The sequence below is a fragment of the Leiobunum rupestre genome, chromosome 10 (genome assembly GCF_980474605.1).
Source record: "Leiobunum rupestre chromosome 10, qqLeiRupe1.1.hap1, whole genome shotgun sequence".
NCBI classification, from domain to species: domain Eukaryota; kingdom Metazoa; phylum Arthropoda; class Arachnida; order Opiliones; family Sclerosomatidae; genus Leiobunum; species Leiobunum rupestre.
The window spans coordinates 6,160,904-6,176,786 of NC_143393.1; the positions used below are offsets into that span (position 1 = coordinate 6,160,904).

A 15,883-nucleotide genomic window follows, 5' to 3' on the forward strand; every position below is an offset into this window, starting at 1 on the left:
GTTAATAAATGAAATAGCATATAGTCCTATAAAGTCCTATATTTTTTAAAAAATAGTCCTATAAAGTCCTATATTTTTTAAAAAATAGTCCTATAAAGTCCTATATTTTTGGAAAAATAGTCCTATAAAGTCCTATATTTTTGGAAAAATAGTCCTATAAAGTCCTATATTTTTGGAAAAATAGTCCTATAAAGTCCTATATTTTTTGAAATATAATCCTATTATTCTTATAAAAAAATTAAGATTTGAGTGGGGGCCCTGGTCGTAACATAAGAGAAATTAGTATGACACTTCCTATTTTTCTAAAGTTAATTGGTTTTAATGATAGTCTTTATCGTCAATTACCAAATAAATCATTACGTGGGTAGAATGATAAGCAAAGGTTTAATAAACACTGAAACTATTTCATCGGTAAGAAGAGCTTTTGATTGGGCAAAATAATGATTACGTCACATTTACTATTATAAACACTAGTTTCGTCTCTGAAGGTCGTTATTTTCGAATTTTAGGCCTAAATACGTATTTGCACTAACCGAACCAGTAATTTTCCTAATATCTAGGGGTCCGTGTTTGGGTTTCTCTCCGAAAAAGTATAGCAATCTCCAGTACCCTGGAACTTATATATTAATGCGGCCCAGGCCCGCTTTCGGTGGCCCTGCTCATTGATATACAGGGTGATTCAAAAGGTTATGCAAAAATTTGAAGGAGTTGAGAAGTATGCCTGTTTTTTCCCCATTTCCCTCTGATGAGTTAAAAGAGCGCCAGACAGCTTCAAAGTGTGGCCTACTAGCCCCTGGAAGTAGGCTGCAACAAGCGCCAAACCAAGCGAACATTAATGTTTGGGTTAGTGCGATAGGTAAAAAAGGTAAACTTAAACAGTATTTAAATCGAGATTTAAATAGTAGGAACTACTATTATTTATCCAAGCCACCACCCTCCTACGCATTCTAACCCGGTCACCTGAATTAATGGCTTTAAAAGTCACTTGATGACTTAGCCTTGGGTATTATCCTAGCTGATTATTATTTGAAGCTGATAGTTATATAAATTTTACCGAAAAATAAGCTCATAACGGTATTGTATTAAATCGAAAATATAGCGGTTATACGTTCAATATTTTTTTTAATTATCTTAGCATTGTTTACGAAATAGTTTTGTTAATTGGCTTGAATTTCTTTTCAGTCAGGCAAAAAGCCTCAGTGTAAATTGAAGACGGAGGCGAGTCTTTCCAAGGAACCCAACGAATGCGACCGTCGCTATGACGTCCGTCGCAAGGCCCGCCTGGAGTGCAACCACATCAGCGACCCCCCGTTGGCGTCCTGCCACGGAAACATTGACCCACGTTCATATTTCAAGTGAGACCCTTTTTTTCATAGCTCATTTAAATCCTAAATTCGTCTAACAGAGCTGTCAGTTGGGCTCTTTTACAGCCCAAATGAGATTCTTTTTATGTCTACTTGCGGGGGAAAATGAATTGGGCTGTTGGGCTGGTTTTTGGGCTACTTTTCGGAGGTTTTCGATAATATACACTAAAATCGGTACAGTTTTTCTTAAAAAATTCGATTAATTTGTACTTAAAAAAAATATTTCGAATAATAAAAATTGGAGTTTCTATAAAATTTCCCAGGACACTTAAAACTATGACGTCACGCAAACCCCCATATTTTTGAAAAGCGCGCCTTTAAAAAAATAAACTCTCGTCAAATTGGGCTAGAATTTGGGATTGTTTATAAAATATGGCCTACTTATAATTGGGCTGGAAATTGGGCTCCTTTGAAGAACTGTTGGGCAATAATGGTAAAATTATATCTGGCAGCTCTACGACTGTCTGCTAGGCCAGTTCGTCTGATTCGAATTTGAAAGACTAATACTCTTTTCAGACGAGACTTGTAATACCGGGTTTAGTAAATTGAATTGTAATTTAGGTATATATTTAAGTATAACTAGGATTTAGTTGAATCTGCGATCAGTGGGGTGAGCCATTTAGATGAAATCTATAGATTCTTTTACGGAGAATATTCGTGGGGGAATCCATAGCTTGACTACATGGGGGGATCCGTTAGGGGAAAGAAATTTCAACAGTGGAGGCAGAGGTAGTACGGCCGTGACGGCCCCCACTTTAAGGTTGTAAAGGGGGGGGGGGGGCGAAAGCTCGTAAAAGAGTGTATAGCAGTTATTGGTACACAAAACCATTAAATAACGTTTATATCGAAGCTACTCCGGAAATTCCCCGTTTGATACCAATTTTCACTAGTCTACGTGTCGTTCAGAAACTACGTTGAAAATTTCAAAGCCTTCCGTGAAAACCACAACAGCTATCGCGGATAGGCGTGGAAATAAAGTTTATTTCTAAACTGGTCTATTTGGCGAGTGACTCCCAACTCTTGAATTATTTAAGTGGTCACGTAGACCAGTTGGTTAAAAATACGGTAGATAATTTGGAATTAATAAACTGGACACTGGACCAGTGAACCCCTAGCTTTTGAATAAAAAAAACTATTCCGAGCAATTAATAAACTGGTCTTTGACCCAGTGACCACCGCTTATTTCCAAGCCTGATCGCGGATTTTAAACCACTATATTTTGCACCACATGTGGAAAAGTTAACTTAGCTTTACTAGTCCCGGTTTTATAGGCCTCTTCTGAAAAGGGTATACACTCTTTTTTTTTGGAATTTTGCTGGGCGCGTCCATGTTGAGTTTACCCCCCTTAACCCCCATTCTCCATATCCTGGGACCAAAGACCCTAGCCTAGACCCCCACCGGTGGTTCCAGGTAATGGCCGACTAGCGGGCGGCCAAAAAGAGGGGTCGAAAAGACCGCGAAAAGAGCGTATAAGTTTAACCATTGAATTGGGAATAGTACCGCGAAACAAATTCTGAAATTTCGAGTCGGCACACTCCGCCGTCAGCTCTTTAATTATACGGGTGGCGCCATCTATCACTTTTAAAGTACATTAGTACTATTAATTCAATTGTATAGTATTTAGTTCCCGCCGCTAACAGCGGATGGCGCCACCAACAAATGATAGAGTTCTCAATTTTGAAAAATTTGTTTCGCGGAAGGCAAATTGAACTTGTCATTCAATGGGTATAAAACGCGGTTTCAGCTACTCCGGCTTAATTATTATGTCCGTGGCGAGCTTGTTCGGTTTTTCCATCGCTCTATATATGGAGTTTTGTTTTCCGAAGCGATGACACAATTTTGGAATGCTTCAGTTTTTCCTTTGATTTAGTTTCTCTTTAAATTTACGTTGATTGTTATTGCAAAGCTTCTCACAGGCTCGAACAATTGGTCATCAGCCTTTACTCGTTACACTAGCTAATTGTTTCAAGCCTAAGTAATTGCTCATCCACAGTTTTTGGGCTTTTTTTTTAGTGTATGATACGGATGGTGATACCTTAGGCGCTTCTAGTAGATTGGAGGTTCACGGTAATAGTAAAAGCAGAGCCCCAGAGATCCTATAATTCCTATAAAATCCTATATTTTCAAAAATGTTTCATAACATCCTATATTTTTAGCAAAATCTCCAAAAATTCCTATAAAATCCTATAATTTTGATATTTTGCCCATTTCAAATCCCGCCACTCATCAGTTAAATTGCTAGATTTAGCTATAGGGTAAATTCCTATTCAAAGTCATTCTAGTCTATAATTTTGTTATTGTTAACATAATTAGCTACTAGTATATTTTTGTGATAAAATTATTAAATAGTTTTTTTAAGTTAAAATCAAAGATTTATTTAACTTAATATAGATTTTTAAATGTATATAGTTAGTAAATGAAATAGCATATATAGTCCTATACTTTTGGAAAAATAGTCCTATAAAGTCCTATAATTTTGAAAAGTTTGTCCTATAAAGTCATATAATTTTGAAAAGTTTGTCTATAAACTCCTATATTTTTAGAAATATAATCCTGTTTTTCCTGTAAAAAAAATTTAAGATTTGGGTGGGTGGCCTGCAAGGTTCGTAAAAAAAATGGAACTATAAGTTTGCCTCGATCACATGGTTTTTTTATCAAAATATTACGGCTTTTGCGTTGCTAGGTAAAATCGTGACGTCAGCCAGATGAGATCGTATTGAAAATCAACGGAGGCTCATCTGGGTGACTTCATCAATTTTAACTCGTACAGAAATTTTTCCAAACATCTTGGTCGAGACCCCCTTGGGTGCCCTCATGGACTAATTAATGTTAATTAGTCCATGGTGCCCTGTAGTAAGTGTAGAGAGTTGTTATAGAGCTGTTGGCTCGCGTGGCATGAAGGGCTTCCCACCACCCTATTACCCGTTGTAACCCGGCCACCTGTATTAAAGGCATTCGCAGCCTAAGGTGGTGCCTTGGGTAATAGCCTAACCATAAGTCTATAATATTGTTCCATAAGTTTTTCACTTTGGGGAATATTTTACTGAGTGCTAGTAACGTAGTGACGTCATCACAAGAAGAAAATCTCCCCCTAGCGAGTCGCTGTCAAAGGCTACGTGTGACGCGTTAATTAGTAAGCGGACGCAAAACGGTGACGAAACCCGTAATGCAGTCTGTCTTGTGAATAGCTCTCAGGAAAACATTTGAATGGGAAGAATAGGAAGTGCCACACTTATGTAACAATATTATACACTTATGGCCTAACTGATTATCATATTACCAAGGGGCCAAACCACTTACAAAATCTCACGCACAGAATAGAGTGTATATTTCAAAGTTTATTATTTTATTAATTTTGAATTTCTTTGTCAGTCCTTGCATATCCGAATTCTGCGAATGCAAATCCCGCAGCAAGAGGTGCCATTGTCAAGTATACAAAGCGTACGTCCGCGAATGCGAGCGCATCGGGGTCACGATGCCCAATTGGCGCAACGCCACCGACTGCCAAGGCTCGCATTGTCCATCCGGTTCGGCGTACACTCCGTGCGGGGCGTCTTGTCGGCGGACGTGCAAAAACTCTCTTCAAAGCAAGAGCCTCCTGGCGAACTGCCACAAAAAGTGCGCTCCGGGCTGCGAGTGCAGTCACGGGATGGTGTGGCACAGACACAAGTGTATACTGCCCCAGAACTGCCCCAGAACCGACTCCTAAAAACTCTGACCAGGGGACGGCGGAACGCGCGTCTGTTGTTAGTTATACCAGAAGTATATAACTCCTCTCTCGCGAGTGAAGCGTCCAACTCGGAAGGAAAAATGAAACGTGCACTTTACTGGGCTCTAGACAGCCTCGGATATCCGATATAACTCCGAGTAATTAAATAAAACTGTGTAAAGATATTTAATTATTTATAAACTTATTTTCCTCCGCTGTAATAGTTTCAGTAAATCAGTATATTATAAATCTCCCCCCCCCCCCTCATTTTGCCTGCGAAGGTACGTGTTTCGTGCGAATCATACGCGTAAAGAGATGGATACTTCTCCACAAGATATGTTATATACTTCTGGTTATATATATAATCGTATTTAGAATTAGTTTTAAACAAAAAATAAGTTTTTTATTGCCAAAACTTCACACCGCGCTACTTAAGGGTTTTTTTTTGTACTTTTTCGATCATAATTAGGTTATTAATTACCGCGATTTTAAACGGTCTTAATTTTTCCCTCGTTATTTTTTAAATGTTTTTAATACTTTGACGAGGACTTTCTCAAACTGAAACCGAAACTCATATTTTACAGTAGGTCAAGGCTTAGCTTTCATAACGTATAGAGCTGCGTTCAAGCTTTAATTATTACAATAATATATTCAACTACCGGTTTATATTTAACAAAAAAATAAACATTTTTTGCCAAGATGAAAGTAAACTATATAGTGATTTTTCGGTGTCCAAGGCCCTTGGCAAACACCACGAGTTCTTTTCCAAAAAAAAATAAAGTGATTTCAAGACGCATCGGACATTTTTTGTGTTTTTGTTTTTAATTTATAACCTGGTTATTATTTTATATCCGTACGCAGTATTTATATATAAATATGAATTTAAAAACAAAATGGCGATGTTGTACGAAAAATAAAATTTACTCGATTTATCTTATCGGGATTAAGAAAAGTGTAAAAGAAAAACTGTAGAATCATGGTTTTTACGCCGAAATTTGTCGAAATCTACAATATTTTTCATGTTTCCGTTGGTGCTTGTTGCTGATCTCAAATTTTATATTTTGTACTTTTTATGTTGTAATATAACATGTTCTCTCTCTATGTAGTATTTTTAGTGTTACATAAATTGTCGTGGTCTTCATCGTTGAAGTCTGACTTTCTTTATCTTCATTTTAATCCATTTAAATCTTGCCTGGCTCGATAAAGTGCAAAAAAAAAACAATTAAAAAAGAGCGATTTTGGCGCCTATATAGATGGCACCACCATCTTTCGCTGTAGCAAATGTCGAGGATGCGCGTCGTCACCACTTCTGAACGTAAACGACTCAACGAGTAACTACTAACTTCTAGTCGAGCTCTTTGTCTTTTTCAGATAACGTAGGAATTGTTCGTCATAAGTTGAGTAGAGTGTAAACGTGACATAATAATTCTTAAGTTGATATGAATTAAAGTTAACATGTCGTCAACCGAAGAAACAAATGAATTGAAAGCGGGGCATCCGCCAGCCGGTACTTAACCTTTTTTTATTGCATTAAATTGTTTTTATTCCCAAGTGAAGATTTATGTTCCAAACGTATGGCAATGAAGCCTAGGCTTAAGCTATAAAGTTACCCTCGGCCATTGATGGCATACGCATTACGCCATGTATGAGAATAATGACATTCGTATTAATTTTAGTCAAAGTTGGGGGCATGAGGATTACTCAACATAAACCTCCTGCACAAGAAAAACCTCAGCCAGAAATACCCGCTAAGAAAGAAGGTGAAGTGGAGGAGGAAGAAGTTACTGAAGATTTGGAAAATCCTCCAAAGCAACCTTCTCTAGTGATATCTGGGGCTGTAGCTAGGGTATGTAGTATTATTGACAACCTTTAGCAGAATTGAATGTACAAATGTCAAAACAATAGGGAGATGCTGACTTTCCAGCGGAAGCAGTTCAAGCATTCCATAATAAACCGAGTCCAGCTCATGACTTCCGTCCTGTATCGAAGCCTAACTTAATTCATCAACCTAGGAAATAGACTGTTATTTCTGCTATGAGAATTATTGAAATGGAACTTTGGAATAAAAGGAAATATTGACATTTTTGAGGGACACAAATATTAATAAAAATTTGTTGATTTTTTTATTGCCATACTGAACTGTACATTGAGAGATATTTGATGACATTTTGATCTAAACTGATAAGACGCTGCAATAGTTTTTTTGCGGCCTGTTTCTCATCTTGGGAAAACATTGCTAATTCTAAATCAAATCGCGATTTTTTGCTTAAGTCTTCTAAAATTTTACTTATGGTTGTGACCATCGAGTCATCAGTGAATGTTGATAATACCATAATTACTTCCCCAGTTTCTAATGTTTGTAACCAAATTGAACTGACGTCTTGCAATTTGGCCTTTATCAGTGTTTTGAAACATTTATCATTGTTCATTTTTCGCCAGAATCGAATTATTTCTTGTTCAGTTGCAGTTGATACATCAATCTAAATTTAAGGTTTTTTTATGTGGGGAATTCATTGTTTTGTTATTTTTCTTACTTTGTTTTTTTCCAATTTTTCCTCACTTTTGAAGTCTGATTGATGATTTTTAGTGGATTTCAAATTCCATAATTTCGAATTCCCAAAAGAAACATCTTTTTTCTGTAATGGTTTCAAATGTGCTGTTTCAACTATATTTCTAAAAAAATAAAAAATTACAAATGTTAAGCTCTGCAATTTTTTAAATATTTAAATAAGATTTTATCACTGGAATTCTTCATATGATGATGCTTGTTTTATAGCTCTTAGTTTGGCGTCATTTGTAAGATAATAATTGGCATATTCTTCGTTTTGGTTTTTTATTATATTTTCAATTTCTGAGTAATGTTTTTCCTGATCCATTTGTGTATATCATCAGTTTCCCTAGCAACTATGCACTCTTAATTACTATCAACGCTAGCAGGTAGTTTCTTTTCGCTTGTTCCGGGATTTCTTAGTAGGGTAAGAAGAGTAACGCTATGACGTCATTTTACTCCGATTTTGTGGTGGCGAATAGTTCGAGTCGGAGTAAAAACAAGGTTCAAGGTTTTATTTGAGTTGTACAAAAATACACCCTTTTACAACAGGGCTGCTCCGAATGCCGGAGCGCAACTCGAATAGAATAGAATTTATTGAACTGAGTTACATAAAAAGCGCAATAATAAGAATACAGATATACATAGAATTACAAACTGGGAATTCACAGGATAAGAATGTTAAAAATAAATGACAAGATAAAAACCAAATAGAACAAGATCTTGGGGTACCATAGAAATAGATATGAGACATTGAGACTAGAGTGACTACGCTTTTCGGCAATCCCAAAGGAAATGGGCAAGCTACAAGGCTGCCATTTGGGTGGAATCGGGCTATACGCGCCATCTGACAAGGGCATTAAATATTGTCGCCATGGTGACGGCGTTACTTTTGTGTTTTAGTTTTTCGCGTCTATAAGCATTAGCGCGGAATATCAAAACTGGTAAAAAATTGAGTTATTTTTGCTCTATACTAAACGATTTCGGAAAGAAATAAAAGGGTTATTGCATAAGTATGTAATATTATGGGAATTACTTTATTGAATGTTTTTCATTTTCAGCTAACTTCAAGACCATAATGTTTGACGTTGAGTTGGGGATGGGCCACCATCTCAATAGATTAATTAGAAAACTAATTATGTTATATGCTAAAGGATAAAATTGGATTTTGTCGTCAGCTAGACAGAATGTATCTACTAATTGGAATAACGTTTTTACTCCGAGTCTCCGATTCGAGCCATGCCACCCCAGAATCGGAGTAAACAAATTAGGCCAAAACTATTCGCTCGCTTTGGGACGAAAAGAGCACACCTTCTACCCCAAACTGCCAACTTCTTCCATACAATAACAGCCAAACTGTATTTTGAAGTTTGCTCGCCATTTCCTAAAAATTACCCCAAAACTAGCGAATAGTTTTCGTCTGTCATAGCTTTACTCTTCTTACCCTACTCCGAAATCCCGGAACAAGCGAAAAGAAACCTGGTCACCTTCAGAAGGAGTAAAAAGAGTAGCCCTAATACTCGGGACAGGGCGTGCTCGGGATCAAGCGAATAGTTTATGTCCCGGAGTAATAATTATCATCCCCGGAACATACGATTTTTAGGTTAAAAAGAGTACACTTTTAGTCCGAGAACAAGCGAAAAGAAACCACCTTATGTCTGGTAGTTCATCCGGCATCCATTTATTTAAAGACGCGAAAAACTTTGAAGTACGTTTTTACTTAGTTTTTTTAAGGATTTCACGAAGATGTATTAAAACGTAGAAAAGTTTTACCACAATTTGTTTAAGTTCCATGATATATTAATTTGATTAAATGCCAAATCAAATGAATCCGCATCACAGTTCGAGGTAGTAAGCCTACAAAGAATATGGGATTAATATGAGCTGTGCTTCTACAAATGATATTTAATTTTTATAAGGTTACCGTGCATGAAAACCAAATGCGCTATTGACGTAACCAAAATTTCAATTGAATGGAGAAAGAGAGTTAAATCGGAGTACATGAGGCTTAGACAAGTCAAAAGATTCAAACGACATGATGAAGTCAAAGTAATGTCTTCCTTCTTATTTATATACATAAAGACTGACCAAAATTTCTTAAGGCTACGTACGTGTCTACCCGATCTTACATCAACAAAACTCTGAGTTACTTAGCCAAGAATACTCCTGTTAAAAAAGCAGTATTTGCTTTTCCAATGGAATCATCATCTCATTCATCCATTATGAAAAAAGTTATAAAATTCAATTTATCTATCAGTATGCTCCAAAACTAATGTGTAAAAATAATAGTGTGACGTAGAACAATCTGATGGTGTCATGCAATCTAAGCCTGTTCGATATATATACGCTGTTTCTCCCATTCCTACTATGTATACTTGGGCTCCAACACAACAAAATTTTATGGTGTGTTCAATATGATAAAATGTCTGTATCGTCCAACTCACAGTCATGCCTTTTTTATAGGTTGAAGATGAAACTGTATTGCACAACATTCCTTATATGGGTGATGAAGTTTTGGACCAAGATGGTTCATTCATCGAAGAATTACTGAAAAATTACGATGGAAAAGTTCATGGAGATAGAGATGGTGGTTTTATAAACGACGAAATATTTGTCGAGCTTGTTCAAGCTTTAATACCTTACCAAGACATTGATGATAAGCCCGATTCAAAAACCCAAGATTTGAAACCTCAAAAAGAAAAACCCAGTACTTCAAGTACGTTATCTGTAATTTAGTACAAAGAAATTTTAACGTAAAGTAATTCATTTAGAAGATTGCGGCTCTATACCTGGTGATATCATTTTTGCTTCCATCTCAGCAGTTTTCCCAGATAAAGGGAGCCCTGAAGAACTGAAAATAAGGTATTATACTTTAACAAATTACAATTCTCTTTTTTAAAGGTTTGTATAAGCCCAAAGTAATTTTTGTTTTCTCAGGTATAATGAATTGGGAGAGAAACTAGACCCAAATACTGTTCCTTTAGAATGTACACCCAATATTGATGGCCCAAACGCTCACAGCGTTCCCAGGGAACAAAGCATGCATTCTTTTCATACACTTTTCTGCAGAAGGTGTTTTAAATACGACTGCTTTCTTCATCGTACGTATCTCAACTTTGTTTTAAACTAAAGCAACAAATGTTTGTTTAGTGTTTACAGTTAAATTTTTTTTGTAGCTTTCCATCCAACTCCGAGTCAGCTTAAAAAGAGGAAGTCTTGTGACTTGAAATTCGATGGGGATCCTTGCGGTGCTCAGTGCTATTTGCACTTAGCGCAGGTTAGGGAAAAACTCAAGCTTGAACAACTTCGAAGAGAAGAGCAAGACTTGGTTGAACGGAGAAAAATACGCAAACAAAATTCTGTGGATAGTGGAAATGAAGCTAGCAGTGAAGATAGCAATGACAGTGTTAGAGCTCCGCTCAATGAAGGAGACTCCAATGGGTTACGTCTGAGCAGTGAAAACAATAGTAACAGCAGTTGCAATAACGTAAAGGATGCGTTAGATGGAAACGAACAGGGTAACTAATTTTATTTTCACGATAGGCTGACATTTAGAACTTGTTGGTTGGGAAAACAGACCTATTCTTTCTGAAATGAATGTGTTTTTATGTACAATCTTTCTGTACCAGTTTCTATTCTTTTTTTCTGCTTTTTTCTCTTTTGTCTTCTTTCATTTTAGATGTCTGTGCCAGTGCGAGGCCTTCCACCTCCACTGGCTCAGCTTCTATTTTAATGTCCCATCCTTTGTCCCATTCCAAATCACTTCCTACAACTTCCAAATTGGTAAAAGGCAATGGCTCCGGCTCGCCTGCCCGTTTGGAAGAGGACCAAGTCACTGTATCCTCTCAATGCCACGCTCGATTCCCTGGTACCAGGAACTCTAACGTTTCCCGTGATTTTTCCCCGTCAAATCATCACAATTATTGTATGCCACCTCCATCTCCAGCCGGAAGCAACTTCAACAAAACGCTTCCGCTGGTTCCGCCCAAACGCTGCTGTATCTCTGCAGAATATTCAGATTCCAGCGATGAAGGGCCAGAGGATGTGTCCAATGTAAATAAACTGAGTGGCAATACGCAATTGTCAGCTAGTCGAGAGGCAGCTCAATCCTCGAATGTGGTCTTTCCTTGTTCAGTAGCCACTCCCAAAGATTCTTCTCTCAGTCAATCTAAGTCTTTGTCTTATTCTTTTAGTTCTTCTTCTTTATTTAACTTACAACCTACAAACTGTTATCGACGTCGAGGTAAAGCCTCTTCATCCTCCACAGTTGCAGCTGCTAAATCTAGTAAAATAGGTAGCTCCTCTCCAGTGGCACCTTTGGATCCAGCCAAGCAAGACGTAGAATGGTCTGGGGCTGATCAGTCTCTATTTAGAGTTCTCTGGAAAGTGTTCTTGGGAAATTATTGCGCTATAGCCGCTATGCTTGAGTCAAAAACGTGCGCTCAAGTTTACACTTTTGCCCAGCAAGAACTCTCTGATTGCCCATTAGAAGAAAACAACCATGACAGTACGCCTCCGAGAAAAAAGAAAAAAAAACACCGTCTGTGGTCAATGCATTGTCGAAAAATTCAAATGAAGAAAGATGGTTCTTCAAATCATGTGTACAATTACACTCCTTGCGATCATCCTGGTCAACCCTGTGATCAGTCATGCCCATGCGTTTTGACCCAGAATTTCTGTGAGAAATTTTGTCATTGCTCATCGGACTGCCAACAAAGATTCCCCGGTTGTAGATGCAAGGCGCAATGTAACACCAAACAGTGTCCCTGCTATTTAGCTGTCAGAGAATGCGATCCAGATCTTTGTCAAACTTGTGGAGCTGACCAATTTGACGTCGCCAACATATCTTGCAGAAATGTCAGCGTCCAAAGAGGATTACGTAAACACCTGCTATTAGCACCATCTGATGTTGCGGGATGGGGGATCTTTTTGAAAGAAACTGCCCAGAAGAACGAATTCATTTCAGAATATTGCGGAGAAATAATATCTCAAGATGAAGCTGATAGAAGAGGAAAAGTTTACGATAAATACATGTGCAGTTTCTTGTTCAACTTAAATAATGACTTTGTTGTTGATGCAACAAGGAAAGGGAATAAGATACGCTTTGCAAATCATTCTGTCAATCCAAATTGCTACGCTAAAGTAATGATGGTAAATGGTGATCATCGTATTGGAATCTTTGCCAAGAGGCCAATACAGTCCGGAGAGGAACTTTTTTTCGATTACAGGTTAGTATATTTACTAGAGTTTTTCCTAGTTTCTAAAATTTATTGAATTTTTAAATGGTGGCAATGGTTTTACCGCAAATTATACCCCTTCTTTGTAGATACGGCCCCACGGAACAACTGAAATTTGTGGGTATTGAGAGAGAGTTGGAAATTTCTTAAAAATGTTTCTTTATCATGTTCAGTGCTAATAAATAATTCAACGCCCATTGTGGTATGAAGAAAACTTAAAATTTTTATTCGTTCAGTTTTAAATATTTCCACTTTTAAGGGGGGGGGGGGTCTAGGGAACAAAAAAAATGGAAGTTTCTTTTAAAACTGTAAAATTACAATCAATATACATAAAATTTAATTCTGTACAATCAAATATAAGTGAGAAGATAAGATGGTCAAATATTATAATCCACTGTTCCTTAAGTGTAATTATTTTAAACAAAACCAATTAGTCAAATTTTAGGGAGTGCCATTTCACTATTTATACTGCCCATGTTCCAAGACTAAAAATTATAAAAAAAAAAAAGGTGATCTATAAATCAATATTTCACCATTTTATCTTCCTAATAATTACCAGTAAAGGGATTCATGAATTTTGTTTCGATTTAGCTTAATAATAATGTTAGACATTGGGTTATATAACCATTAACTAAACTGAAATTGAAATCCCCCACGAGGAATTCCACTTCCTTGACTGCTTTGGAAATGATGTCCACTGCCTCCATTACTCGCAAAATGAAAACCTCCAGGACCAGCAAAGAATGAGCTGAACATACTCGGGTCGAAATCTGAAAGTGGATGAGAGAATTTAACAGTCTATTCATGATTACTGGGAAAGTAACTGTTTTTACCTTGAAAACCGCTACTGACACCATCATCTTCTAAGTCCAACCCATTATCATAACGAGATTTTTTTTTGGGGTCCGAAAGAATGTTATAAGCTTCGCCAAGTTCTTTAAATTTCTTTTCTTCCATTACTTTCCTCTCAGCTGTTTCGCTCGAGTGTCTGTCTGGGTGATGAATCAGAGCTTGTTTCTTGTAGGCTTTCTTGATTTCATCATCCGTTGCATTTTTAGTCACACCCAAAACCTTGTAGTAATCTTTGCGTTTGCTCTTCTTCAATTCTAACTTAGCAATGTCCAGTAGTTTTCTGTTCTCTGAATAGAACGGTACATTAAAACTATATAATACCTCCCGGGAAAAGTAGTTTTATCTACCCCTCGATTTATCCTTTTGATAGACTGATTCATAATCGGATACAGCTTCCTCATACATTTCTAGTTCCAAGTAACTTTTGGCGCGGCGCAAATAGGCTTTAATGTAATTTGGGTCGAGTTTGATTGCGCTGGAAGAGTCTTCTACAGCTTGGTTTATTTTCTTTATCTAAAGACCCAACAGTTTAATCAATATGCTTGGAAAAATAATTTGAATTGAATTTACCTTGGAACAAACTGTGGCTCTGTTGAAATATAATTTAGCATTTGTGGATATATTGGAAGGGTCCATAGAAAGAGCAGCTGTGTACAAGTTATAAGCTTCTTGAAAGTTACCATTTTTAAACGCAGTATTGCCCTCTTCCTTTTTAGTTTTCAGTAATTTTGTTTTCTGTAACCAAAAGTAACTGGGTTAGTGCATGTGCCAATTTATTTCTTGTCTAAAACTTAAGTAACCTTGTAAGCATCTAATGCTTTTTGGTGATCAGGAACTAGTTGAAGAACACTCGTAAAATGAGTTAAAGCCTTCTCAATGTTGTCTTCATAATACAAACATAATCCTCTGATATAGATAGCATCAGCGTTTAAATTATTCCTCATTAAAATCTCGCTAAAAAAAATTCAGTTAATTTATCTACTCTTAATGAAAGACAAATTTATTCAGACTTGGCAATTTCCTGTGATTCTTGATATCTGGAGAGAAGTGCCAGACACTCAGCTTTTTTCAGTTTTAAGGAAATGCAAGAGACAGAGACTCTTAAGATTTGCTCAATGTGAAATAACGCTTGACGATATTCTTTTCTGATCCAGAGCTGTTCCACTCTATTTGAATGTTCTTGTAATTGCAGAACTTGCAACATCTTAATGAACAAAAGATTAAATAACATTAAGAGACTTTCAATTTAACTAAACTGTCAAACCTCTGAATTAAGCTCAGATGCTTTTGGTTCCAGTTCCTTCATACGATCCAAGCTTCTCTTGGCTGAGGAAAAATCTCCCAATGCTATATGACATCGTGCTTCTCTTAAATAGCCCTTGACAAAGGATGGATCGAGCTTAGTCGCTTGTTGCGCATCTTCAAGGGCGTATAAGTAGTTGTGGACCATCATATGGCATGCGGATCTGTTCCCATAATAAGCGGCACAATTTGGACATAGATCTGAATGAAAATATTGGTGCTAGATTTAGGTTAGGCTTCAATATATAAATGAAGCATTTGTAAAATATACCAATAGCTTGACTGTAATACTTTAAAGCTTCATCATATTTGTGTTGCTTATAGTATTTGTTGCCTTCGTCTTTCTTTTCATCAGCACGTCTAAAATATTATTATACTTTTGAATTATGGAATTAATTAACCAGATATTAAAACTTTGTTATTGTTATTTTTAAATTAAATTAGGCTTATAAAATACAGGCCTTGGTTCATTAAAATATCCTCACTTTTGTTTGTCTTCCATGCTTTCTGTTTCCATCTTAACTTCATCATCTGAAGTTTCTTCTTCTACAGATTCATCACTAATTAGGATTACTTCTTCGATCTCTACTTCCATTTTAACGTTTATTCTTGTATTAATAATATAGCCGTATATTATTAATACAAGATTTATTTTATCCTAAAGCCCAAATCCGCGTGAAAATTTTTACGCAATGAAAATTTCACTATTGAATCATCCCACAGATGCGAGAAGCGAACGACCTTTGGGGATTGGGCAATCGGACAGGAACATAATTTGAAAATAAACCGAATGGTAGTCCTTCGTTTCAAAAATCTCGTAGGTCTATGCTATAGACTAACTGCCAATGAACCGCTGCCTATTATTTACGTC

At 36.7% G+C, this 15,883-nt stretch overlaps 5 protein-coding genes across 5 annotated transcripts in view; 3 read left to right on the forward strand and 2 right to left on the reverse strand.

Moving 5' to 3' along the window:
* Positions 1–6,052, forward strand: part of LOC149923431 (BMP-binding endothelial regulator protein-like) — a 94,957-nt gene extending 88,905 nt beyond the window's left edge. The window contains exons 12-13 of the mRNA XM_090160282.1: positions 1,183–1,355; positions 4,737–6,052. Of these exons, the coding sequence (XP_090016408.1) occupies positions 1,183–1,355; positions 4,737–5,073 (510 nt within the window). The 3' untranslated portion in view covers positions 5,074–6,052. The remainder of the gene's footprint in view (positions 1–1,182; positions 1,356–4,736) is intronic.
* A 373-nt stretch (positions 6,053–6,425) lies between these two features.
* On the forward strand, positions 6,426–7,773 carry LOC149923432 (death-associated protein 1). The gene is made up of 3 exons (XM_090160099.1): positions 6,426–6,580; positions 6,750–6,919; positions 6,979–7,773. The coding sequence occupies exons 1-3, from the start codon at positions 6,529–6,531 to the stop codon at positions 7,090–7,092; spliced, it is 336 nt and encodes a 111-aa protein (XP_090016225.1). The 5' UTR covers positions 6,426–6,528; the 3' UTR covers positions 7,093–7,773.
* LOC149923433 (dynein axonemal assembly factor 19) lies at positions 7,197–7,949 on the reverse strand. The gene is made up of 3 exons (XM_090161621.1): positions 7,816–7,949; positions 7,608–7,746; positions 7,197–7,553 (listed from the first exon to the last, which is right to left on the reverse strand). The coding sequence occupies exons 1-3, from the start codon at positions 7,947–7,949 to the stop codon at positions 7,197–7,199; spliced, it is 630 nt and encodes a 209-aa protein (XP_090017747.1).
* A 1,392-nt stretch (positions 7,950–9,341) lies between these two features.
* Positions 9,342–13,079, forward strand: E(z) (histone-lysine N-methyltransferase E(z)). The gene is made up of 10 exons (XM_090160594.1): positions 9,342–9,469; positions 9,541–9,670; positions 9,724–9,852; positions 9,911–10,024; positions 10,085–10,337; positions 10,393–10,483; positions 10,559–10,722; positions 10,798–11,139; positions 11,889–12,849; positions 12,948–13,079. The coding sequence occupies exons 1-10, from the start codon at positions 9,435–9,437 to the stop codon at positions 13,006–13,008; spliced, it is 2,280 nt and encodes a 759-aa protein (XP_090016720.1). The 5' UTR covers positions 9,342–9,434; the 3' UTR covers positions 13,009–13,079.
* Positions 13,056–15,770, reverse strand: Tpr2 (Tetratricopeptide repeat protein 2). Its single transcript, XM_090160595.1, has 9 exons — positions 15,498–15,770; positions 15,284–15,372; positions 14,975–15,213; positions 14,721–14,914; positions 14,511–14,664; positions 14,281–14,445; positions 14,058–14,223; positions 13,692–13,997; positions 13,056–13,628 (listed from the first exon to the last, which is right to left on the reverse strand). Exons 1-9 carry the CDS (start codon positions 15,605–15,607, stop codon positions 13,486–13,488), a joined length of 1,566 nt encoding a protein of 521 aa, XP_090016721.1. The 5' UTR covers positions 15,608–15,770; the 3' UTR covers positions 13,056–13,485.
* Between the last annotated feature and the right edge of the window lie 113 nt (positions 15,771–15,883).

Bases quoted from the DNA above. Each gene is read 5' to 3' on its own strand.
- LOC149923432 (XM_090160099.1), top strand. From the start codon at position 6,529: ATGTCGTCAACCGAAGAAACAAATGAATTGAAAGCGGGGCATCCGCCA. The intron at 6,581-6,749 runs GTACTTAACCTT...TATTAATTTTAG, and splicing joins AGCGGGGCATCCGCCAGCCG to TCAAAGTTGGGGGCATGAGG. The intron at 6,920-6,978 runs GTATGTAGTATT...TCAAAACAATAG, and splicing joins TATCTGGGGCTGTAGCTAGG to GGAGATGCTGACTTTCCAGC.
- LOC149923433 (XM_090161621.1), bottom strand. From the start codon at position 7,949: ATGGATCAGGAAAAACATTACTCAGAAATTGAAAATATAATAAAAAAC. The intron at 7,747-7,815 runs GTGATAAAATCT...TTATTTTTTTAG, and splicing joins TCATCATATGAAGAATTCCA to AAATATAGTTGAAACAGCAC. The intron at 7,554-7,607 runs GTAAGAAAAATA...CCTTAAATTTAG, and splicing joins AAAAATTGGAAAAAAACAAA to ATTGATGTATCAACTGCAAC.
- Tpr2 (XM_090160595.1), bottom strand. From the start codon at position 15,607: ATGGAAGTAGAGATCGAAGAAGTAATCCTAATTAGTGATGAATCTGTA. The intron at 14,665-14,720 runs GTCTGAATAAAT...AATTTTTTTTAG, and splicing joins GAATCACAGGAAATTGCCAA to CGAGATTTTAATGAGGAATA. The intron at 13,629-13,691 runs GTAAAAACAGTT...ATCCACTTTCAG, and splicing joins TGTCAGTAGCGGTTTTCAAG to ATTTCGACCCGAGTATGTTC.